This window comes from Rattus norvegicus, chromosome 16, assembly GCF_021556685.1.
Source record: "Rattus norvegicus strain SHRSP/BbbUtx chromosome 16, alternate assembly SHRSP_T2T, whole genome shotgun sequence".
In the NCBI taxonomy this organism is placed as follows: domain Eukaryota; kingdom Metazoa; phylum Chordata; class Mammalia; order Rodentia; family Muridae; genus Rattus; species Rattus norvegicus.
Window position 1 is genome coordinate 18,665,154 of NC_141549.1, and position 24,762 is coordinate 18,689,915.

General features: G+C 51.2%; 2 protein-coding genes, 1 long non-coding RNA gene and 1 other non-coding gene across 5 annotated transcripts; all 4 read left to right on the forward strand.

Annotated features, from left to right (window-relative positions):
- The first annotated feature begins 850 nt into the window (after positions 1-850).
- Positions 851-6,814, forward strand: LOC134482467 (uncharacterized). 2 transcript variants are annotated; one of them, XR_015640270.1, is made up of 5 exons: positions 851-1,925; positions 2,759-2,877; positions 3,773-4,099; positions 5,005-5,111; positions 5,455-6,814. It is a non-coding gene; the product is annotated as an uncharacterized LOC134482467 (long non-coding RNA). The 2 variants fall into 2 exon arrangements; XR_015640269.1 differs by lacking the exon at positions 851-1,925 and having other exon boundaries at positions 2,057-2,877.
- A 2,939-nt stretch (positions 6,815-9,753) lies between these two features.
- On the forward strand, positions 9,754-11,777 carry Rpl18a (ribosomal protein L18A). Its single transcript, NM_212510.3, has 5 exons — positions 9,754-9,824; positions 10,843-11,022; positions 11,114-11,243; positions 11,447-11,556; positions 11,649-11,777. Exons 1-5 carry the CDS (start codon positions 9,807-9,809, stop codon positions 11,739-11,741), a joined length of 531 nt encoding a protein of 176 aa, NP_997675.1. The 5' UTR covers positions 9,754-9,806; the 3' UTR covers positions 11,742-11,777.
- LOC134478789 (small nucleolar RNA SNORA68) lies at positions 11,270-11,398 on the forward strand. The gene has a single exon (XR_015640541.1). It is a non-coding gene; the product is annotated as a small nucleolar RNA SNORA68 (small nucleolar RNA).
- Positions 11,778-13,921: 2,144 nt separating the features above from the next.
- Positions 13,922-23,846, forward strand: Slc5a5 (solute carrier family 5 member 5). The gene is given in 15 exon segments (NM_052983.2): positions 13,922-14,362; positions 14,947-15,012; positions 15,306-15,357; positions 15,454-15,521; positions 16,311-16,465; positions 16,724-16,864; positions 16,953-17,082; positions 17,514-17,602; positions 17,824-17,936; positions 18,016-18,086; positions 18,434-18,520; positions 18,598-18,779; positions 20,665-20,789; positions 21,815-21,930; positions 22,885-23,846. Coding segments are annotated over 15 exon segments (1,857 nt in total). The 5' UTR covers positions 13,922-14,005; the 3' UTR covers positions 22,990-23,846.
- Positions 23,847-24,762: the final 916 nt, after the last annotated feature.

The following is a 24,762-nucleotide window of genomic DNA, read 5'->3' on the forward strand; positions in this document are numbered from 1 at the left end:
CCCAGCAAACACATGGTGGCTCACAACCATCTGTAATGGGATCTGATGCTCTCTTCTGGTGTGCCTGAAGATAGCTACAACATCATATAAATAAAATAGTTCTTTAAGGGGTTGGGGATTTAGCTCAGTGATAGAGCGCTTGCCTAGGAAGCGCAAGGCCCTGGGTTCAGTCCCCAGCTCCGGGGGGGGGGGGGGGGGGGAGAGGGTCCCATTTTGCATTCTTCTTTAGTCTCCTCAGTGGCTAGTATGTCAAATGTATGCGTCCATCCACCCTGGGTACAAGAGACTGTGTGTGTATGAATGTGAGTCTGTGTGTGTATGTGTGCTCACACACAGGTACAAAACCACCCACATGCATGCCACAGCATGTTAGTGACAGAGCACTTTAGAAGTAAGTTCTCTTCTTCCACCCTGAGGGGACCCTGTGTTCTGATTCAGGTCCTCAGGCTTGATGCCAGGGACTTGTGCCAGCCAAGCCATTTTACTGGCTTCTTTTCGGTTTCTCTTTCTATTTTGTTTGAAGCCACATTTTATGTAGCTCAGGCTGACCTTGAACTACCGATCTCTCTGGCTTCCTAATGTTGGGGATACAGGCAAGTCCCACCACACCCCTCTCCGCTTGCCACTGCCCTCTGTGGGCCTCACAGAGTAATGGTGAGACCAGGAGAAGTTAAAAGCCAGGAGAGAAAACAACTGACAGAAGGGAATGCGGATGGCCCAGGAGCTGGGGCCAGCAGTAGCACCCACGGATCCATGTCGGAGTCAGCTGAGACATAGTAGACAGAGCCCTAGGGCTTCAGAATTAATAGAAATCGACCTGATAAACAGTAAATATGAAGAAACAAGAATGGCATGACCCCTGTGAGTGCTGTGAGCACAACCAGGCTTCAGCAAAAGAAAACAAATGGAATATTCCTGAGAACATGGTTCATCACCATCAAGTCAACAGCGAGACACAAACGTGGCAGACCAGCTCTCCCAGCTCCCTGGCAGCAGGCACACGAGTGGTGAGAACAACCATACAAGTGAAATAAGTCACCTAAAGTCCCTGAGTCAGCTGTGCGTGGTGGAACACTGGGGAGGCCGAGGCAGGCAGGCTCACAACCATATGTCATGAGATCCAATGCCCGCTTCTGGTGTATCTGAAGACTGCTACAGTGTACTCTTAAAAAGTGTCATTTGTGCTGGGTGTGGTGGCACATGTCTATCATCTCACATGGGAGGTGGAGGCAGGAGTAATTCAGGGACATCAACAGCTACATAGTGAAGTCAGAGCCAGCCTGGGCTACATGGGAAAGAATAAAAACTACAGCCAAGAAGTCAGAAGTTTAAAGATGCTCTCTCACCCCTAAAAAGCCCTAAATACCCAAATTCCAGACCCTGCTCTCGGCCAACGAGTAGGTTAAAGGTCACATTTCCTGAGCCTGCTCTCCCAGGAACTAGATAAAAGTGCTTAAGATAAAAGTGCCTTCCCTTAGGTACGTGATCCCAACCTGTTAGAGATAACAGAAAGACTTTCCCAGGAACCAGCTGACCCTGACTGTAAAGTTAGATTACAATCTTAAAAGCAATCTTGAGAGACAGGAAGCTTCTCCTTGTAATTTTTCACTGGTATTCTCCACATTTTCCAATGACAGCATCCCTAACCCCTTAGGTTATGGCTTCTTCCTTTAAATACTCCTCTCAGCTACTCAGGGTTGAACTCCTCTGCCCCTGCGTGGGATATGAGTCTCAACCCCAGTGCACTGGTTCCTATCGATAAACCTCATGTGATTACAGCAAGGAGAGTCTTACATGAGTTCTTGGCGGGGGAGGGGTTGCGTCATCCCAAGACTTGAGTGAGGGCCTCCCTGCTCTGGGGGTCTTTCATTTGGAGGATCGTCCGGGATCGGTGACCACCCTCGTCTCCGAAGACCCACTTGGAGGTGAGATAGCATCTGTGTCTTTGTGTATTCGTGCCGACTCAACTCTGGGTCTGTAGTTACTCGCAAATACTGGTGTTTGCAGTCGCTCTGTCTCAGGTAGAGGCAGAGGCTCGTCTCTCTGGAGAAGACGAGGGAATGTGAGTATTGGTAAATGTGCCAGGGACTCACTGACTGCGCTGCCCTGGGAAACATCCCAGGAGGTGAGGAGGGACCCAGGGATGCCTGGGAGATTCCCGTCTGGGGGCCGGTGAGGATTCCGTGATTCTCCTGGATTGGAGAAAAGACCAGCCCTCTCAGCCCTCCCAGCCCTCTGTATTTCCAGAGTGGTCTTTGTGTGTCTTAGGTCTTTGTTTTGTGTTACTTGTCACTTTGACGATGGGACTCTTCTGAGTTTGACTTTAGACCACTGGACTAAACTTAGGGCTAAAGCATACAATTTGTCAGTTAAGATTAAGAAAGGACCATGACAGACTTTTTGCTCCTCTGAGTGGCAGGCGTTTGATGTCGGCTGGCCTCCAGAGGGCACCTTTGACCATTATTTTTGATCTGCTCTCCTTCATCTGTCTTGTTGGGAAAGAGGAGTGATGTGAAATCCGCTCGTTTTCATCTGTCTTTGGTGAGCTCACAGAAACTCCTGTCTGAATCAGTTCAGCTTTGTGGTGATCTCTTGGCGGCCGCTTGTTTTTGTTTTTGTGCGCACTTCTGTTTTTGTCTGTTAATCTTTTGATTGTCTTTCTATGTGACTGAATGCTATTTGTCCTCTTTGGCGGACCTCTATTTTCTGGACTCTCTTCTTGTTTTCTCACCATCCCACTTGAGATGCTTGTTAGTAGCTGTTACAGGTCCTCTTTACCACTGAGGAAATACAGAATCCTACTAGAGGCCAGAAAGAATGTTCCAGACACAGATGGAAGGTCCTCACTCCTGCCTGTTGACTCCAATACGCCTGAAGGTAGGGAGTGCTACAAGTCTTTTACCAGGCTCTAATGGTGGGTCTCTGAGGGGCTGAAAAACGCATCAATCTGGATATAGTAAGAAAAAAATATATAAAAAAAAAAGTTACAGAAACTTAAAGGGTTAAGCTAAGTTGCTGAGAGAGTTAGTGTAAGTTAGAGTTAGTGTAAGTTAGAGTTAGTGTAAGTTACAAAGAAAGTTAAAGTACAGTTCAGGTTAAAAAAAAAAGAAGGCAAAAAGAGTAGGAAACTAGACAAAAAAAGGGACCAAAAAAAAAAAAAAGCTAAAGAAACTTATACTGGCCACGGTAGTTAGAGAGACTAGGAAGACAGTACCTAGCAACAGAAGAGAATTCCTGGCTAAAGATCAGAGTGCCTTTTGTACTGACCAGGATAGAGAGGAAGCCCACCCAGTGTTTTGTGGATACAGGGGCCCAACACTCTGTGCTCCTTCACCGAAGTGGGCCAGTGTCCATCAAAAGACCTTGGGTACAGGGGGCTACCAATAACAAACAATACTTATGGACTACCTGAAGAACAGTGGACCTTGGCGTGGGCTGGGAAAACCACTAGTTCATGGTCATCCTTGACTGCCCCTATCCCTTGTTCATGAGAAATTTGCTCTCCAAAATGGCTTGCATGGGCTGAAATGGCTGGGTGAGGCCATATCAGCATATGTATACATATGTATACATATGGGTGTATACATATCTGCAGACTGTGTATGTGGACCTTAAGACCTGTCACAGTGCACCAGTACCTGATGCTAGGAGATGTGTGGCTTAGTGCCTTTCTGCCTGGAACACACCACTCCTGCCAGCTGGGCACTAACAATTATCACCCAATCCAGGACTTAAACTGTGATAGAGTGGCTGATGTTTTGCCTTTGAATAGAATGTCCCAGAGGATGGGACCACTGGTCAGCTGACATGGACTAGATTCTCCACCGGTTGGGGGCAATCTGGCCACCTTGAGTGTCAAGTACTGGCAGAAGCCCATGGGTGGAGAGAAGACCTCTGCAACTGACCGATCAACTCATACTGAAAGCCGAGGCTACCTTGTCTACAGACCAGAACAGTTCTCTTCATAAAGGTCAGAGATGAGTGGGTGCTGCCATGGTGGACAACACAAACGTCATCTGGGATGGACAAACCTCTACCCCCAGCACATCAGCGCAGATGCCTTTGCCATCTCTTGGATGCCCTGATGAAGCCAGCAACTGTGAGTATTATTCATTGCCCAGGACATCAGGAGGGAAGAGATTCAGTGACATGGGGCAATAACAAAGCAGATCAAGTGGCTCGAGAAATGGCTATGCAGGAGCCTATACTGGTTAAAGGCCTGCGAGAGACAGCCACTGGGAACTGGGATTGGATTAAGGGATGGCCTCACTTAGAACGTACAACAGAAGAAAAGGCCCAAATTGCTTAGAAGAGAAAGGACAGGGGGCTGGAGAGATGGCTCAGTGTTTAAGAGCACCGACTGCTCTTCCAGAGGTCATGAGTTCAATTCCCAGCAACCACATGGTGGCTCACAACCATCTGTAATGGGATCAGATGCCCTCTTCTGGTGTGTCTGAAGACAGCGGCAGTGTACTCATATATAATAAATAAATAAATCTTTAAAAAAAAAAAGAGAGAAAGGACAATGGCACACTCGAGGGAAAAGCTATTCTCCCCAGAGAACAAACAAAAGACTCACTTTGCCAAATACACAAATAGACTCATTTAAGAGATAAAAAACTTATCCAAGTAGTTAAGATATATGTAACAGACTTTAAGATTTAGCCAGAGAGGGCTGGAGAGATGGCTCAGAGGTTAAGAGCACTGACTGTTCTTCCAGAGGTCCTGAGTTCAAATCCCAGCAACCACATGGTGGCTCACAATCATCTGTAATGAGATCTGATGCCCTCTTCTGGAGTGTCTGAAGACAGCTACAGTGTACTCACATAAAATAAATAAATTAAAAAAAAAAAAAGATTTAGCCAGAGAGACAGTAAAAAGTATAAGATATGTCAGCAAGTAAATGCTTAAAAAACAGGGCAAAAAGACCTAAGAAGTTTAGTGAGAAGTCGAAGTAAACTTCACTGAGAAAATATGGTTACAAGTATCTTCTAATGTTTGTAGATACCTTTTCAGGATGAGTGGAAACTTTCCCCACCAAGCAAGAGACAGCCTAGGTAGTCATCAAGAAGATACTGGAAGAAATCTTCCCCCAGTTTGGAGTGCCCAAGGTAACCGGGTCAGACAAGGGCCCTGCTTTCTTGAAAGATAAGCCAGGGTGTGGCCAGGTATTTAGAGGTCAATTAAAAATTACATTGTATCTACAGACCTCAAAGTTCAGGACAAGTAAAATAAATAAATAGAACTCTAAAAGAGGCCCTGACTAAATTGACCATAGAGACTGGTGCAGACTTGGTGGCACTCCTTCCCTCTTGCTTTCTTCAGAGCAAGAAATACCCCTTCCAGATTCAGCCTTACCCCCCTTGAGATCTTATATGGGGCCTCAGCTCCTCTGACTGTATTAGAAGATGTTATTAAATCAACATGTCATAGTAATAATGATTTGTATGCCAGACTAAAAGACCTACAGGTGGTACAGAAAAAAGTTTGATCACAGCTGACAGCAGCCTATGCCCTGGGGACCCCTGAGACATCTCACCAGTTCCAGGTCGGAGACTCAGCTACATACGACGACACCGAGCCCAGACACTCGAGCCTCCCTGGAAAGGACCATACCTGGTGCTGCTGACCACCCTGACAGCCGTCAAGTCTCAGCCCTCACCAGCCGCATACTAGCTGTTGGGGCTGAGAGCTGGAACCTAGAGGGACACTTAGATCTTCGAAAAGCTCCCTAGACTTACACATCAGATAAGTGGATACATCAGAGACATGACTGGGAGGTTGCTATAATGCTCACTTGAGGAGTATGCTTTAGGAAAAAAAAATTTCATGTTTGCCCTGGGTTCCATCGAGATAGGTGTGAGAATAGGCTTGATTTCTATTACAAATGATGCACATTAGTACTCCTAACACTTCTTGGGACTGTGCCTCAGGGATCACAACCTGTATAAGTTTAGAGGTTCTAAAAGACAGTCATGACTTTTGTGTGTAGGTTCAGATAGTGTCCAGATTAGAATCCTGATGCTAAAGACTTTTTAGCTGACCTCCAAGAAACCCTAGCCTCCCTCTCAGAGGTAGTCCTTCAAAATAGTAAAAGATTAGACCTGATATTCCTTAAAGAAGGAGGTCTGTGTGCTACACTAGAGAAAAAAAATGTTGTTTCTACCTAGACCATTCTGGGGTTGTTTTATTCTTAAAAGACGGAAGATTATGCGCTGCTCTCAGAGAAAAGTGTTGTTTTTATAGAGACCACTCAGGTGTATACTAAAATTTAGTTTTATGATTAGAACTAGCCACTAGAAGAAGTGGGGAATGAAAGAATAAAAAATACAGCCAAGAAGTCAGAAGTTTAAAGATGCTCTCACCCCTAAAAAGCCCTAAATACCCAAATTCCAGACCCTGCTCTCGGCCAACGAGTAGGTTAAAGGTCACATTTCTTGAGCCTGCTCTCCCAGGGACTAGATAAAAGTGCTTAAGATAAAGTGCCTTCCCTTAGGTACGTGATCCCAACCTGTTAGAGATAACAGAAAGACTTTCCCAGGAACCAGCTGACCCTGACTGTAAAGTTAGATTACAATCTTAAAAGCAATCTTGAGAGACAGGAAGCTTCTCCTTGTGATTTTTTCACTGGTATTCTCCACATTTTCCAATGACAGCATCCCTAACCCCTTAGGTTGTGGCTTCTTCCTTTAAATATTCCTTCTCTCAGCTACTCAGGGTCAGCTACTCAGCTACTCCTCTGCCCCTGCATGGGATATGAGTCTCAACCCCAGTGCACTGGTTCCTATCGATAAACCTCATATGATTACAGCAAGGACGGTCTTTTGTGAGTTCTTGGGGTGGAGGGGGGTTCGAGTCATCCCAAGACTTGAGTGAGGGCCTCCCTGCTCTGGGAGTCTTTCACATGTCTGGAAAAGAAAAAGCAAGTTGTCACAGAAGCATGGGTTGGGCCAAGATTTTCTTTCTTTAATAAAGTTTTTTTTTAAAGATATTTATTTATTATGTAGTGTTCTGCCTGTACACCAGAAGAGGGCACCAAGACCTCACTACAGATGGTTGTGAGCCACCATGTGGTTGTTGGAATTGAACTCAGGACCTCTGGAAGAGCAGTCAGTGCTGTTAACCACTGAGCCCTCTCTCCAGCCCCAGGCCAAGATTTTTCAGAAGTTTTTTTTTTTTTTAATTGGTTTAGCCTTACATAAAAAAAGATAAAACTTTGCTTTAAGAAAAAAAAAAAAAAAGCTTTCAGGTAAATGTGGGGATGTTTGCCTGTGACAGCATGCAGAGAATGGGAAGCTCCTGGTCAGCCTGGACTATACAGGGAGGCCTAGTCTCAAAGCAAAAAGACGATGAGACCTGCCTGCAGAGCCTGTAGGACGGGCCGGGAGGGAAAGGCAGATCCTTGCACAGTGAGGAACCCAAGCATGGCAAACACAGCACCTGCAGGTCCTGCCTCTCCCTTCCTCAAGCCACCAGGGGCTCTCCCTTCTTGCGCTACTTCCTTATGCCTGAATAAAACAAGGTCCAGCTATCAAAATTCATTATCTACACTAACTGACCTGACTGGTCAGGACTTACCAAATCACCCTAGCACAGAAGACTTCCCCTTTTCTCCTTAAAATCCACTTCTGCAGAAATACCTGCTTTGCACAATACAGAGACAGCCCTCTCCAATCCCCACCCCTGCTTGTCCCTGGGGGTAAATAAACGCCCTTTGTGCTGAGGATTTGATGTTTGTCCTCAGAGTGTATGGCCTGGTGCAGACAAGAGAAACCAGGGCTAGCAGGGAGTAAGCGTGAGGGCTGGGTGGGGTATCCTGCCTAGTTCGGAATGCACGGGGCAGAAGTTACTAAGGTGGAGACCACTCTGCCTGAAGACTGGGGAATAAAAGCAGGTACCCTGAGATCCCAGATTAACAGGTGTACTGCAGAAGGAGACAAAAGCAGAGGGGACACGTCGGTCAGTGGACCTCGAAGTCCAGAATACTCACAGCCTGTGGTGACAGGGTTGCCGTGACAGAAGCCTGAGGTCTTACCAACAGGTGGCCCTGCTGGGATTCTTCCCAGCCTCTAGGAGGGGAGACAGTTGGAGGGGAGGTCTGTTAAGGGTGGAGGCTGTCACCACTCAGGAGAAGTCAAAGGGGACATCTGCAAAACAGGAGGTGAAATGCCAACACCATTCTGCCCCTCTCCAGCTGGGTGGTCTTTGGCACGTGGTCTTAAACTGTGAGTTTACACCAAGGTTCCACTCAAGGTTAAGGCTGGGTCTGTGAATACCAACCTTTCCCCATACTCCTGTCTCTCCATTCTTTTCCCTGTGCCCGTTCAAGGTGTAGCTTGCACCCCAGGATCTGTCCTGCATCTTATAGAATGAATCTACCCCACTTCAGCCACCTGCAGAATACAGGCATGGAGCAATGTGTTCCAGCAGAGATGGACTGTGTCCTAGCCTGCCCATTGCACACTGTCAAGTTCATAAGCTGTTTATTTCGGGGTGGGGACTGTAAGATGAGCTTTCTGTAGCCAAGGCCATTTGTCATGAGCCTCCTAGCCCTCAGGCATGCACTACAACGCCCAATTTCTAAATCTTATCACTATCCTATGAGCCAGGGAGTGTTAATGCGACTGGGGAAACTGAGGGCCCACACTTGTATGCACCTGAGCGCAATGGAAGCCGAGGACCTAGAGGCACACATCTCAGATTGGCAAGCATTGCCGCTGAGCCAAAGAAAAGCGCTCGCCACCTAGTGGCCACTAATGGAAACACACTGCAGATATTGTTGCCTACAGTTAAGGGGCCTGGCCAAGTAAAGGACAGTCAGTGGCACAATTCTGATGAAATTCTATAAAGAAATAGTTACGTGGGTCTGTAGGTGGCACACTCCAGTATCCCAAGAATCAGGAAGAGGCAGGAGAATTACAGTGAGTTACAGGCTGGTTTGGGCTACACAAATCCTGTCTCAATAAACAGTAAAAACCAAAACAAAAGGGCTGGTGAGATGGCTCAGCGGTTAAGAACACTGACAGCTACTCGGAAGAACAAAATAAATCTTTTCTTTAGATTTATTTTTTCCCACCCCTAGCCCCACTCCCTAGATTTATTTTTTAGTTATATGAGTACACCGTAGCTGTCTCCAGCCCAATAAAATAATCTTAAAAAAAAAAAAAACTGATGACAGATAAAAAGATAGATGGGGGTAGAGAGATAACGCAGTAGTTAAGAGCACTGACTGGGATTCGATTCCCAGCATTTACCTCACAACTCACAACCTTTAACACCAATTCGAGGGACTTAGGCCCTCTTAGGGTCTCCAAGGCACCAGACGTGCAGGTGGTGCAGGCGACACATCCACACACCTAAAATAATACAGCAATTTCTTAAAAAGATGGATAGGTGGATAGATGCACAGAGGATGGTGTAGAAAAAGGGAAGAAATGGCAGAGAGAGAGAGAGGGAAGGAGGGAGGGAGAGAGAGAAAGAGGAAAATCCCGGAGTCTAGCTAGAGACCACGATTAAGCCTACACTCCCAGGATCCTCTGAGCGCGATGATGGGGTCGGCCCCCGGAGAAAAGTGTGTAAGTTCGTCGCGCTCCCTCCTGGGAATTGTAGTCTCCGTGGAGAGAGGCGGGAATTATACGTAGCTGATCCGTAACCAATAACGAAGCTAAGAACTTAGAACGGTAGTAGCTGTACCCAATAGACGCACGGCATTAAGAGGGCGGGACTTCCGTCAAAGACCATGGTGAGAGCCTGCGCGGAGGATCACACTTCCTTTTGTGAGTGGCAGTGAACGAGCACGCACTGCTATGAAGGCGTCGGGCACGGTAAGAAGGCTGCGGCGGGGCCAGAAGCGCGGCGTTGGCGGCGGGGCCGCTCAGGTTGACTGTGTCCTCCGGGATGATAGTGCGTTCGGCCGCCAGGGTCCCTCACCGGTCACGGGCTGCTCTCTTCGCCCACAGACTCCCCAGGCCAATATGGCGGCCGCCTCGTGCTGGGCGGCCGGCGAGAGAGCGGGTTAGATCAAGGATTCCCCGGAAGGCGCTCTCCGTACTTTTGAGTCTGTCAGTATTTCACTCTTTTTCACTGTCAAGTCTTATTTCATGGTTGCTTAGTTTCAAAATCAAAGCTAACCTGGGCTACTTAGATCGAATGGAGGCACGGCTCCATCTCGGTTTTAGAGAGCATTTGATAAGCAAGCGTTGCGGCCTACTCCCACCACCGGTGCCACACACTTATCGCAGTACTTGAGAGAGACAGATCGTCACTTGAGTCATCCTTAGCTCGTTCTAAAGACTAGCTGACACTTGTGAAGGACGTAGAGCAAACAGCACCCTAGAGCGCCATATCATACTGGCCCTGTGAGCAGGAGGAATGCTTTTGAAAGGCCCAGGGCTAGTGTGTTGGGGACATATGAGATCCTTCTGGCTCTTCGTGAGAAGCGAGTTTGGAATCTTCCATTGGTCCCCCCACCTACAGACAGTTTCTCTGTGTAGACCAGACTGGTCTTTAAACTCAAGAGATTTTCCTGCTCTGGGATTAAAAGGCATGAGCCTCCACTGCCATCTTGGCCTGGAATTTTCTGGGAGAGCACAGCAGCCTGTATGTGAACTAGTATATGAACTAGGCTCTGGAACTGGAGAAATTGAGGCAGCTTCAGAGCGGGATGCATGCGTTCTGACATACGTGCCACTGGGCTCTTGGAAGGTGAAGTGTGTGAACCCAGCTTTGGTCAGGGGAAGTGGGGGTGCCAGGTTGGGACACCCAGCCTGTTGGAATTACTAGATCTTGGGCAGACTTCACCTCCCATCACATATACAGCTTATCTCCTGGCATTTCTTTCAGCTTCGGGAGTACAAGGTGGTGGGGCGTTGCTTGCCAACCCCAAAATGCCACACACCGCCACTGTACCGAATGCGAATCTTTGCACCCAACCATGTGGTGGCCAAGTCCCGCTTCTGGTACTTTGTGTCGCAGCTGAAGAAGATGAAGAAGTCATCCGGGGAAATTGTGTACTGTGGGCAGGTGAGCCTTGGGGCCCCACCGGATGACGGTCCCTGGGTACCATCAGAGCCAGGGCAGTACACAAGCCTCACATCCTCCTTACTCCCCACAGGTGTTTGAGAAGTCACCCCTGCGTGTGAAGAACTTCGGCATCTGGCTGCGCTATGATTCCCGAAGTGGCACTCACAACATGTACCGAGAGTACCGGGACCTGACCACTGCCGGCGCGGTCACACAGTGCTGTGAGTCACCAACCCTCTGTCAACCCTTGGCACCCAACCCAAGAACTGCCGCTACTATAGCGGCTGTTTAAACAGTGGTGCACACAGCAAAGTGCTTCGTCGCCTTTGGGGGGCTGTGCAGTGCCCTCCAGAGTGAATCAGGAGGTTCTACAGTTCTGTGGGTGTTCTGGGTGGCTGGGGCTGACTTTCTTCTCTTTCCACAGACCGAGACATGGGTGCCCGACACCGTGCCCGTGCGCACTCCATCCAGATCATGAAGGTGGAAGAGATTGCAGCTGGCAAGTGCCGCCGGCCAGCTGTCAAGCAGTTCCACGTGAGTGAACCTGAGTGTGGGGCTGACGCAGGGCTGCAGGGGGTGGTTGCGCATGGACAGTCCCTGGACATGCATCTCCTCCCTCCCCACAGGACTCCAAGATCAAGTTCCCATTGCCCCACCGTGTGTTGCGGCGCCAGCACAAACCACGCTTCACCACCAAGAGGCCAAACACCTTCTTCTAGACACAGAGACCCACTGAATAAAAGCTTCAGACTGTCCTTGCTTGTTTGCCTCTGTGTCCCTGACAGGGTCCCAAGTGGACCCTAACAACAACAGGCTTGCCCCACCTGCCTGCCAGCCTTGGTTCAGTGGCATCTTTCTATAGTTGTGTATCCTACTGAGTTAACTCAACCCCACTGCAGTTTGTGTGGGACATAGCCTGAGCCCTGTGTGTGACACCGAAGGGTGGCAGGCTGTTTCTGCAGTCTCCAGGGTGCTGGCTTGGGCCTGAGAATTCCAGACATGAACATAATCCAGGCCTGGGGACCTGGTTGAGCTCTTTATCCTGCTGGCTCTAAGCCTCTGCTAGGTGGGAATGAGGCCAGCCAAACTCCGGGGACCTTGAGCCACCAAGCTTTAGGTGAGGACTACACTGTGGATCATCATGGAAACACGGGGTTGCTTTTGTTGGGTGTGGCCAGCACCATCACGGTGCCTGGTTTTGAAGGAGTATAGCCTGAAGCCTCCGTGGCTGTCTTGTCACTGCTCTCAAGTCTCTACTGGCCACAGAGAGGAACACTGCACTTGCTTCTAGCCCCTTGCAGATATTTCCATACGTGTATGCACATAGCCCAGGGTAATTTTGAGTTTCAACCATCCAGTGCCAGCTAGAGTAAAAGCCTGTGTCTATACTATGAAGGCCATAAGAGGGCACCGTGTCGAAGAGAAGTCTTTTCCCACCGAGTCCATTGGCCCCACATCAAAGGAATGGGTGATCCCTCTGACTATGCAGTGTTTCCCTGTGCAGAGTGGGGCCAGTGGCTGCTACTTTAAAGTCATGAGGAATCTGGAAGGTTGTTCACTTCTGAGGACCTGGGTTTGTCCCTGTATTAAGATACTGCTCCAGGGCATCGGATGCCACTGGCCTCTGCAGGCACCCGTATTCATGCAACTATCCTTCACCCACATACATAATTGTGTTTTTTTTGGGAGTTTGGGGAAATGATGTGTCTGACTAAGCCACTAGGAGTCAAAAGTGTAGGCCATTCTGGTCTACAAGGTGAGTTCCAGAACAGCCAGGGCTACACGGAGAGGCCCTATGACATAAAGTTGCAGTGGCATGCAACACCAGCTCCAGCCCTCCCTGGTGGCTGAGCACCGGCATGACCGCGAGTGTCCCAGCATGGCAATCCAGCCTACCTGCCTCTGGAAGGCTCTTCCCCTCCCTCCTGTTTGTCGACCTCTTAGCCTGCCACCTAGGCTTACGAGCCTGCCCTAGTCAGGTCTCCTGACAGCACTTCCAGGCGGGCGGCGAGTCCATATACATCATGAGCCCACAAGGGGGCGCGTGCCTTAGTCCTACCTGCCAGCCACCAGAAACGGAGGACTCCACAGGCAGTCAACCCTGAACACCCCAGAACCGGCCAGTTCACCAGAAAAGGGTCCCTTGAAAGTCACAATGGGCAAACTGTTCTCACCCAGTTATGCCTGCGATAGAAGGGAGTGATGGGTGCCCAACAAACCCTCACTTCTCATCCCAGCAGTAAGGAAGCTAAGGCAGAAGGACCTCACCTCCGAGGCCAGCCTGTGGGAAAGGGAAAACTGAGAAGACAGCCAGGTCAGGACAACATGCCAGCCTGAGCTGCATGAGACTTAGCCTCAAACGCGTGTGCACATGTACACACATCATAGGTCCAGAGTGCCCTTGTACAGGTGGGGAGTCCTAAAGCAGAAGAAAGAAATTCTCCAAGAGAACCTGAGTGCCTCCCACCGGGTTAGCTGAAGGGCAAGGTTGGACAGTTCCTTCTCCCAAGCTGCGGAGAAAGGTAGATGCTCTCTGGGGGAAGGGCTCCAGTCGCTCGCTTTTTCCTTATGGAGCCCGGAAGTCTCCGAAAGTGAACCCTAGTCCGGGGTTCCTCATAACTCCGCTTCCTAAATTCCTTAGACTGTGAGCGGAGGTCTGAGCCGTCCATAGCCTTTCCCATCTCTCCACAACCCTATACGGAACAAGCCCTAGATGTGGGAGAAAGGGTCAGGAGACACGAGTGTTCCCCCACCCCGACTGCCCGCACCCCTGCAGGCCCGCTCGTCCCAGGACCGAAAGGGTGCGGGTCGCGCCCGCCTCCCAGGCTGGGGGCGGAGCTGCGCTGACCCCGGAGTTCAATAAATCCGCAGCGCGAAAAGCGAGTGGATCGACGGCCCAGCGGTGACTCGCGCTGCGACTCTCCCACTGACCGAGAGTCCCCGACGTCCTCCGCATCCTCTCCTCACCGAGTCACCTGTCTCCATGGAGGGTGCGGAGGCCGGGGCCCGGGCCACCTTCGGCGCCTGGGACTACGGCGTGTTCGCGACCATGCTGCTGGTGTCCACGGGCATCGGGCTATGGGTCGGCCTGGCCCGCGGTGGCCAACGCAGTGCCGACGACTTCTTTACCGGGGGCCGGCAGTTGGCAGCCGTTCCTGTGGGGCTGTCGCTGGCCGCCAGTTTCATGTCGGCTGTGCAGGTGCTCGGGGTCCCCGCCGAGGCAGCGCGCTACGGGCTCAAGTTCCTGTGGATGTGCGCGGGTCAGTTGCTCAACTCGCTGCTCACAGCGTTTCTCTTCTTGCCGATCTTCTACCGCCTGGGCCTTACCAGCACCTACCAGGTAGGGAACTTTGTCCCACGGGAAGGTTCCGGGAAGATGTCTCGGGCACCGGGCAGGGCCAGGAAGAAGGAAGATCGAGTCCGGGTCCCACAGCTCACAGCAGCCTTGGGGCAGTGGCCTCCTACTGACACCCGTCCCCGCCTGCGCCCCGGATCAGCCACCCACAGGCGCCCGACAGAGTTCAAACGCCTGCAGCAAGGTGCAGGATTTCCCAACCGCTCAACAACCGTAGTGAAAAACGGGACGGCATCGGCCAGTAGTCTCAGCACTAGGGAGATTGAGGCAGGAAGATTGCCATAGTACCAGGCCAGCTTGGACTCACTAGGGAGACCCCAGTCTCAAATCTGAGGGCGACTCTGCAACCGTCCAACAAGTGTAGTGACAATTTGAAGTCCCATGTCTGATATCTCAGTACTAGAGAAGCTCTGACAGGAGGAGTGCTGCGAGATCCAAGCCGGCTTGGCCTACACAGAGACTCTGACTCTGTAAAAGCTCAGTTGCACACTTCGGGAGAGAGTAGGAACATTGAGGGTGGCTGAGGGGTCACTTGCCCGGTAACCTCCATCCCTTGGCTCCCTCTGCAGTACCTAGAGCTGCGCTTCAGCCGAGCGGTCCGGCTCTGCGGGACGCTGCAGTACTTGGTGGCCACGGTGAGCGAGCTGCCCGCCCTGCCACGCCCACACCAACCATTCTCACAGCCCGCCCCAACCTGACCTCACGCCACACCCCCATTCTACATGGCCCCGCCCCTTCCCGACCTGAGCTCAGCTTTTGTGAACATACCAGAGTCACGCTCATAGCTCCCTCAGCACACCTAGCTCCACCTCATCCCACCTAAAATCGCAACCTGGTTCCGCCCCTCCCTCTGCCTGAACGACCCCCCCCCTTTCTGGCTCCACACCGTTCGCCCTCCCCTTGCCATCACCGCCCTCCCCACCCACAGATGCTGTATACAGGCATCGTGATCTACGCGCCTGCGCTCATCCTGAACCAAGGTCTGGCTGTAGTGAGGGGGAGGGGCCAGGAGCCCAGGCTGGACCCTATGTGAGCAGACAGGATGAGGGAGACTTAACAGGACATGTGTTTTGCAGTGACCGGGTTGGACATCTGGGCATCGCTCCTGTCCACAGGAATCATCTGCACCTTGTACACTACCGTGGTAAATGGGTTGTAGCAGCTGACACGGGGTGCGGGGCGGGGGGAACCCCAGGCAGGCAGCACCATAACTGCTCCCTGGGTCCTGAGGTAGCCCCTGTGTAACTGGCCCCTGTGACCTCTCCAACATAAGGACTGATGGACAGACATGTGAGCTTCAGGTGTGGCTGGATCCAGCAGCCCTGACAGAGTTTTGCCTTCCCATGGTCGCTCTGGTGCCTAAGCTGGCCCTCTGCCTTTCCTGGCTCCTGCCCAGCAGTGAACTGGTTTCAGCTGGATCTGCCTGAGACTCTGGCCTGTTCTTCTCCTGGCCCCCTGATTGGCTGTGCCACCTGAGGGGCTGGCACGTTCTAGTTGCTGTTTCCTGCCGTGGAAGCTCAGCTTTATATGAATGGCAGAGAGAAAAAACAGCTGGTGAAAACAGGAGTAGCTGTCTAGCTCCTGTTACAGCAGCACTGGGGTGGCTGAGGCTGGAAGCTTGTAAGTTCTAGGCCAGCCCAGTCTACACGGGCCAGAAACAAACAAGGGATAATGACAATATTGGGTGTTGGACTGTTTTCTGAGATGCCTGGGGCCATCGCATCCATTCCCCCTCACCCTGTCTAACCCTCTGACCCACCAACCCTGGGAAAGCACAGTTTCCCAGAGGGGAAGGTCAAGAAGGGGGCTTTGGTTTCCTGTGCCACAGGAAACCAGGCAGGGTGAGCTGGGGTCACTCTTCAGCCTTCTCCCCACTCAGCCCAGCCCAGGGGCCCTGGGTGGGCCTATGACCTGCATCCCCTCTTCTGCACAGGGTGGTATGAAGGCCGTGGTCTGGACAGATGTGTTCCAGGTTGTGGTAATGCTCGTTGGCTTCTGGGTGATCCTGGCCCGAGGCGTCATTCTCCTGGGGGGTCCCCGGAACGTGCTCAGCCTCGCTCAGAACCATTCCCGGATCAACCTGATGGAGTGAGAGCTGGGGCCTCACTGTGCAGCCCAGGCTAGCCCCACTTCTGCCCCTCAGCCTTCCCAGCACTGTGATGATAGGATGATAACTTTTGAGTCCCCACACCCAGGGGTCACAGAGGGGAACAAAACTCAATGTAGAAAACTCCTCATACTTCAAAACTCACTGCAAATGTCCCCTTAGGATCTAGAAAAGCCATGGGTGATCTGGGGAGGGTGACATCCTTGCATGGTTGGTAACCTGCCTCATTCCCTACTTAGCTTTGACCCTGATCCTCGGAGCCGGTACACCTTCTGGACTTTCATAGTGGGTGGCACACTGGTGTGGCTCTCCATGTACGGTGTGAACCAAGCCCAGGTACAGCGCTATGTGGCCTGCCACACAGAGGGAAAGGCCAAACTGTGAGTATGCAGGTGAGGGACCCACACAGAGGCTTCTGGGACAGGCTGCCCCCTCCCTACACACTCCTAAGGCCACTCCATCCCCCAGGGCCCTGCTTGTCAACCAGCTGGGCCTCTTCCTGATTGTGGCCAGTGCAGCTTGCTGTGGCATTGTCATGTTCGTCTACTACAAGGACTGTGACCCCCTCCTCACAGGCCGTATCTCAGCCCCCGACCAGGTGAGCTCACATACATCAGACTCTGCCTAACTTCCCCCTCCATGGGGACTGGGGGTGGGGGCTGGAAAAGCATTCCTTCTAGAAGGTGCAGCCTGTGAAACTTTGTGAGACAAGAGAGCTCAGAGGATGGTCTGGGGAAAGCGGGGAGGTGAGCCTGGGAGGCAGTAGGGAGCCACAGTCTTGTGAGAACAGACCAGAGGATCAACTGAGAGTCACAAAAATGTCCCTGTGGACATCAAGAAAAGATGAGACCTCAGGCCAGCATGACAGGACACTTAAGATAATAATAATGGCTACACTCTTCCTTTTGGAGGGTAGGGGTTGTTGAGATAGGGTTTCATTGTAGCTCAGGCTAACCTGCAACTGACAATGTAGCCCAGGCTGGCCTGTCTCCTTGTCCCCCATGTCACAGAGGCCTCTGTCTTCTGCAGTACATGCCGCTGCTTGTGTTGGACATTTTTGAGGATCTGCCCGGGGTCCCCGGGCTCTTCCTGGCCTGTGCCTACAGTGGCACCCTCAGGTAAGCTCCCTGCTTGCCCCTCAGCTGTGACTCAGCCTCAGGGCCTCTGGTCATAATTGACTGACTATCATCCCCTGGAGGATGCCAAGTTCTGGCCCTGTCCGTCAGTCATGGAGGATGGCTTCAGGCAGAGGGACGGAACCAGCCCTGTCCATGTGTCTGGTGGCCTGTGCTTAGGCAGCCTGCACTGTGTCCTAAGGCTTGCTTCTCCTCCATCACAGCACTGCATCCACCAGCATCAACGCCATGGCAGCTGTGACTGTGGAAGACCTCATCAAGCCGAGGATGCCTGGCCTGGCACCTCGGAAGTTGGTTTTCATCTCTAAAGGGCTCTGTGAGTTTGGGGGACTGGGGTTCAGGGTTCAGCACCAGAGTGGGTACCCCATACTGACTGTGATACCCCTCTGCCACAGCATTCATCTACGGCTCTGCCTGCCTCACTGTGGCTGCTCTGTCCTCACTGCTGGGAGGTGGTGTCCTCCAGGTGAGACCCCAACCCCACCTGAGGCTCAGGGAGATGCTCAGGTTACTGGGGACACTAGTGGGGGCGGGGGCAGGGGCGGGGTCGGGGCGTTGGCATAGTATTGAATGCCTGTCATCCTAGAGGCTGAGGTGGGAAGATGAGGAGTTCAAGACCATCCCTAGCTACATAGAGAGGTCGAGGACACATGTGAAATCCATCACTGACTCTGTCTACCAGCATTGGGGGAGAAATAGGGTTGAGGAAATTAGGGCACAGAGGAATCTCAAGACTGGCAATGGTATTCCATAGGGTAAACTGAGTCCCAAGAAGTGGTGGGTAAGCCCAGCCCTTCTCCACCACCCTTGTAGGGTTCCTTCACTGTGATGGGTGTCATCAGTGGGCCTCTACTAGGCGCCTTCACGCTTGGGATGCTGCTCCCAGCCTGCAACACGCCAGTGAGTGGGGAGGGTGGTGGGTGTGGTCTTGAGAGGCGTGGTCAGCATGCCCCCCCTCACTGTGGCCCCGCCCCCAGGGCGTTCTCTCCGGGTTGGCAGCAGGCTTGGCTGTATCCCTGTGGGTGGCCGTAGGGGCCACACTGTATCCCCCTGGAGAGCAGACCATGGGGGTGCTGCCCACCTCGGCTGCAGGCTGCACCAACGATTCGGTCCTCCTGGGCCCACCTGGAGCCACCAACGCTTCCAACGGGATCCCCAGGTGAACAGCCTAGGATTGGGGGTCCAGGGTGTGATTTGAGGATGTTAACAGGTATGGCCTGGGAGGTGAGGAAAGAGCATTCCTAGGGGGACAAAATTGGTTTGTGCAAAGGCCCTCGGGTCAAGCTACATTCAAGTTATGAGGCTACAGTGAGGTAACCTGGGCTTAATAGAAGGACAGAGGAGCCAAAGGCAGAAGAATTGGCTTGCTTTTACTTTTTATTTTATTTTATTTTAGTACTTTGAAACAAAGTTTCATGTAACCCAGGCTGGCCCTAGAACTCTCTATGTAGCCAAAGATGACCCTGAACAAACCCCTGATCCTCCTTCCTCCACCTGCTGCATGTTGAGGTGACAGGTGTGTTCTAACACATCTGACTACTCTGTTTCTTTCTTCTTTTCTTTCTCCTCTCCCCTCTTCTCCCCTCCTGTTCCCTCCCATCCCTTTCCCTCCTGTCCCTTTTTTGTTTCTCCAGACAAGGTTTCTCTGTGTAGCCCTGGCTGTACAGAAACTCACTCTTGTAGACCAGGCTGGCCTCAAACTCATATAGAACTGTCTTCTTTCTCTATTAATTATTCTATTTTTATTGGGATGTAATTCACATGCTACACAGCTAATCATAAAAACTTAGTTTTCACTGGGTATGGTGACAGAGCTTCCCAGCACCTTAGAGGCAACAGGTTAGATCACAGACTATACTCGACTACAGAGTAAGTTTGAGGACAATTTGGTCCGCATTAAATAAAATTTTGGGGTTGTGGATTTAGTTCAGTGGTAGAGTGCTTGCCTAGTAAGTGCAAGGCCCTGGGTTTGGTTCTCAGCTCCTAAAAAAAAATTAATTAAATATTTTAGTTCTCCTAGCTTCTGGGAGGATCCATGTTTTTAAGTCTGGGTTCACCTCTACTAGGCATTTCCTAAGAACAGACTCTTAGAATATGTGAACTTTTGCATCTAACTTTATTTTGGAAGTTCACCCTGGATTATCTATGACTGTAGTATCCACCATCAGTTCCTTCCCTTTCAGGGCTGAGTAATATTCCATTGAACGGATATACCTGTGTATAACTGCTCATCAGTGGATGGCCATGTGGGTGATTATCTATGACTGTAGTGTCCACCATCAGTTCCTTCCCTTTCAGGGCTGAGTAATATTCCATTGAACGGATATACCTGTGTATAACTGCTCATCAGTGGATGGCCATGTGGGTGATGCCCTGGTTGGGGCTGTTGTGAACATAGTTGTGCACAAAGCCAAGTATGCACAAGCTCCTCTTCCCAGCCTTGGGGAGGCTATGAGTTCAAGACCTTTTAGACTTTGGGTTTGGGATGTTGCTCACTGGTTGAGTACTTTCCTAGCATTAGAGAGGTCCTGGGTTCCTTCTAGAAAAATACAGAGAAAGAAGAGAAAATGCTAGGCGAAACTTCATGCCATCTAAAACCTTCCGAAGCTTAATCAGGTCCTGTTGATGTTTTCCTGTGTGTGCCTCTTCAGAGGGCACATCTAGGAACTAACTTCTTCATGCACAGCCATGGAGGTTTTGACCAGGTTTCTTTCTTTCTTTCTTTCTTTTTTTTTTTTTTTTTTCCTTTTTCTTTTTTTCGGAGCTGGGGACCGAACCCAGGGCCTTGCGCTTCCTAGGCAAGCGCTCTACCACTGAGCTAAATCCCCAACCCCGACCAGGTTTCTTTCTAAGCATTCAGTTTCATTTAATTGCAAGATCAATGGGCGACCATGGTGGGTGGTAGGCCGTAACAGAAAGAGGGGAGACCTGGCCACTGCACACACGGTATCTGAGGAATGGCTGAAGCTGGGCTCAGCTGACACAGCGGGCTGGTGGACAGACAGAGGAAGAAGGCATCTCACGCCTGTGCTCTCCCACCCCAGTTCTGGAATGGACACGGGCCGCCCTGCCCTCGCTGATACCTTTTACGCCATCTCCTATCTCTATTACGGGGCTCTGGGCACGCTGACCACCATGCTTTGCGGTGCTCTCATCAGCTACCTTACTGGTAAGTGCAGCGGCCTCCTTCGGAGTCAGCTGCTCATCCTCCTGCCTCCACCCTCCACTTTGCAAAGGGAGAGGTAAAAGAGGCCGCCATCGGGCTGACAGCTGGCACGTTTGCATCATCCTTTAGGCCCACAGCGCCGAACAAGGCTGGTTCTGTTTTGCAGATGTGGGAACTGAATGAGGCAGGTTCCACCAGGAAAGTCCCTGCCTTGACCAGGGATGTGGGGCGCTGTCCGTGGTCCTGAAGCAAATCTCAGCGTGGGGAGGCTCCTGGGTTTCACAGCATCCTGTTTGCATGGGTTTGAGATGAGGGGTCTCACTCTGCAGCTCAGGCTGATCCTAGAAACAATCCTCCTGCCTCACCTTTATGAGAGTTTGGATGACCTTTGTGCGTCACCGAACTCAACACAGACTATATTCTTTCTCTTTTAGTCATATATTTCCTTTCGAGACAGGGTCTCATGTAGCCCAGGCTGGCCTCAAATTCCTTAGGTAGCTGAGGCAGACCTTGACTCCCCCTCTTCCATCTGCCCCTGAGGGCATGCACCACCATACCTGGTTTATAAGGTTCGGTTCTGGGGATGGAAGCCAGGGCTGTCTGCACAGCAAGAGCTCTCCCCTCTGAGATGAGGGCCTTTGACACCCGACTCCCAGCCTCAGCCTGGCTTCCTCACTCCTGTGATTTGGTGACCTGATACCCTCAGGCTTTTGTTGAACTTCTAGACATTAGGGTTGAAACAGAGAGGGGCCAAATGCTAGGCACTCCCAGCCAGCTGAGGTAGGTGATGATGCCCGTCTGTGATGCCAACACTCTGAAGGCAGAGGCAGGAGAATGCCATCAGTTCCGGCACACACTGAACTGTACTGGAGACCCTAACTCAAAAGAGACAAATAAACTAAGACTGAAACCATTTGACCCCTCTAGCTGCAGATGAAGCAACTGAGATGAACTGGGTGGGCCACCATAGCTGCTGACCGAGTTGGGCAAACACTCAGCCCTGAGTTCCTGATCTCTCTGCCCCTCAGGTCCCACCAAGCGCAGCTCCCTGGGTCCCGGATTGCTGTGGTGGGACCTTGCTCGACAGACAGCGTCTGTGGCCCCAAAGGAAGACACTGCCACCCTGGAGGAGAGCCTGGTGAAGGTCAGATCTATCCCGAGTCACTGGGAACCAAGGCCATGGGGACCTGGCGGGTGTGACCAAAGGGGCCCGGCAGATTCCTCTCTGTGGTTAAAGCTGTCCCTTTCCCAGGGGCCGACACATGAGCACTGTCTATTTTTATCTTATCTGTTTTTTTAAACAATTATTTCCTGCCTGTGGCAGGGGAAACTGGTTTCCCCTTGAGAGAAAGAGAGAGAGACTCATGAAGAATATTCTTAAGATAACATTACTTAATTCACAATTACATAAGAAACAGGGGGGCAGGGGAGCTAGGCTAGAGCTGAGGTCGGGGACTGTAGAACCAGTCAATGACCTGAAAGTGGGAGACACTGTCACCTCAGATCAAGTGACCAGAGTAACACAAAGAAAGGAGAAGTTTTTCTAGTACAAAGATAGAAACGTGGAGTGCCAGGCCAGGAGTTCGAGGCCAACCCAAGCTGCATAGCAGGCCTGCCTGGGCCCCATGAGAGCCTATTTCAAGTGACAGTAGGAAGTGACCGGCTAGGCCTGCAGGTCCGTTCCTGGCACTACATGAACACCATTGTCTGCCACTCCAATTCCCCAGGATCTAAGGCTCCAGGCATGCACACATGCTGGCATAACACCCACACCTCACACCATAACAGAAATAAAATAACGTTATGAACCTGATGTAGGCACTGAGGCAGGAGGATCACTGCAAGTCTTACACCAGGATAGAGTGAAACCCTGTCCTCAGAAAACACAATGAAATAGAGCCGGGGCTGGGGCTGGGCCTGGGTGGAGTGCTTGCATAGCACCAGGAAGGTGGAGGCAGGAGGATGAACCTCAGCTACAAGGCTAGCCCGGGCAGCAGTTTACTCTGGTGGACGGTTGCTGGGTCACCCTGCACGTAGCTGACCTAGTCCTGGGGACCCCATCTGGGGCGGGTGTATGATGTCCTCTGCTTTCTCCCAGGGACCGGAAGACATCCCTGCTGTGACCAAGAAGCCCCCTGGCCTCAAGCCAGTCGCCGAGACCCACCCCCTGTATCTGGGGCACGATGTGGAGACCAACCTCTGAGGGCGGGGTCCAAGAAGGCCAATCACAGGCCTCGGGCCAGCAGCCTCCTCTCTGGATGGTTGGACCTGAGCATATATAGAAGCTTGGCTGATACATGCCCTGCCCAGAAGTCCCTGTGTCTTACCCGCACCAAAGAGAGAGAGAGAGAGAGAGAGAGAGAGAGAGAGAGAGAGAGAGAGAGAGGAGTTGGTTCTCCATCCACAAAGGAAACCGTCTGGAACCTTCATGCCCTTGTAGATTTCAGTAGGCAGCGGAGAACACTCAGCTTCTCCAGACTGAGGTTTTCTCATTTATCAGGCAGAGAAACGGAGGGCTGTCACCCCAACACCGGGGAGGAGACAGTAGAAGGGTCATAGATACAAAGAAAACTAAGGCAGAGGGAGAAATGAATTGTCTACAGAGCACAGAGCTCCAAGGATTGTGAAGCTACCTTGAGGTGCCAAGGGACGGATTCTCAGAGCCTTCACAAGACACAAACGGACGAGTTGCCTCCTCCAATTCAGATGGTTTGCAGACTATCAGAGAACATGTTTCTCCTGTGATCAGCTACCTAGCCTCTGCCAACGTGTTCCAGCTTCCAGGAGGCCACACAGACCCCACCCCCCATGCTCTCACCCTTTACCCCTGTGCTTTTCACACACTAGGCAACTGCTCCACCACAGGACCTCACACCTAGACCTCCGTTTTTGACACAGGGCCTTAAGGTAGTCTGGCTGCCATCTGACTATCTCTCAGCACGTTCACGTGTATAATATTTCATTCTTTTTCATTGCCAAGTTGTCTTGTAAGGAGAGACCACAATGTGTCATCCATGCCCAGCTTTTGTGTCTAACAAATAAAATCGCTGAAGGTGTTCAGGTGCAATGGCCTGTGACATTATCAGTTGGCTGTCAGTCTCTGGGCTCCATACCTGTGTGTTCCAGGAACCCATAGATGGAAAACATTTGTTTTTAAGATTTATTTGTTTGGGGTTGGGGATTTAGCTCAGTGGTAGAGCGCTTGCCTAGCAAGCACAAGGCCCTGGGTTCGGTCCCCAGCTCCGGAAGAAAAAAAAAAGATTTGTTTATTTTTATGTTTATGAATACACTATAGCTAGCTGTCTTCAGACACACCAGAAGAGGGCATCGGATCCCATTACAGATGATTGTGAACCACCATGTGGTTGCTGGGAATTGAACTCAGGACCTTTGGAAGAGCAGTCAGTGCTCTTAACCGCTGAGCCATCTCTCCAGCTCTGATGGAAAACATTTGAAACAGTTACTTTACTAAACATATATGGCCTTATCTGGAGCCATGGTTCCCTAGACAAAGGGTGTAGGAAATAGCTACCAAGTGATGACTGCTCTGTTAGGGTGTCCGTGGGAGCAAGTTGCTGTGGGGGCGCACCTGTGAGCCAGCCCTCAGAAGGTAGAAACAGGAGCGCACTATGGCTTCCAGACTCATTTGGGCTATGGAATGTTCCCCTGTCTCAAAACTACAGGACAGCAAATCAACCGGGCAGCTGCTGTTGTGACCTGGAGAGTTTGTCGTGCAGGCCAGAGGCTCTGTCCGCAAAGACAAGTCGAGAAGACTGCGGTTTGGCTCTGTGCAAGGACAAGACATACAGGGCCTTGAGTAGGCATGGCATCCTGAAATCTGTGCTCCTGAGGCCACCACATTAATTTTCTCCTGGGAAATCCATTTCTTGGATGGCCATGACCTGCCTGGTTTAATTTGGGGGGCGGGGGGGGGCGGGACAGACAAAGTAATATGTAGCCCAGCCTGGCCTCCCGT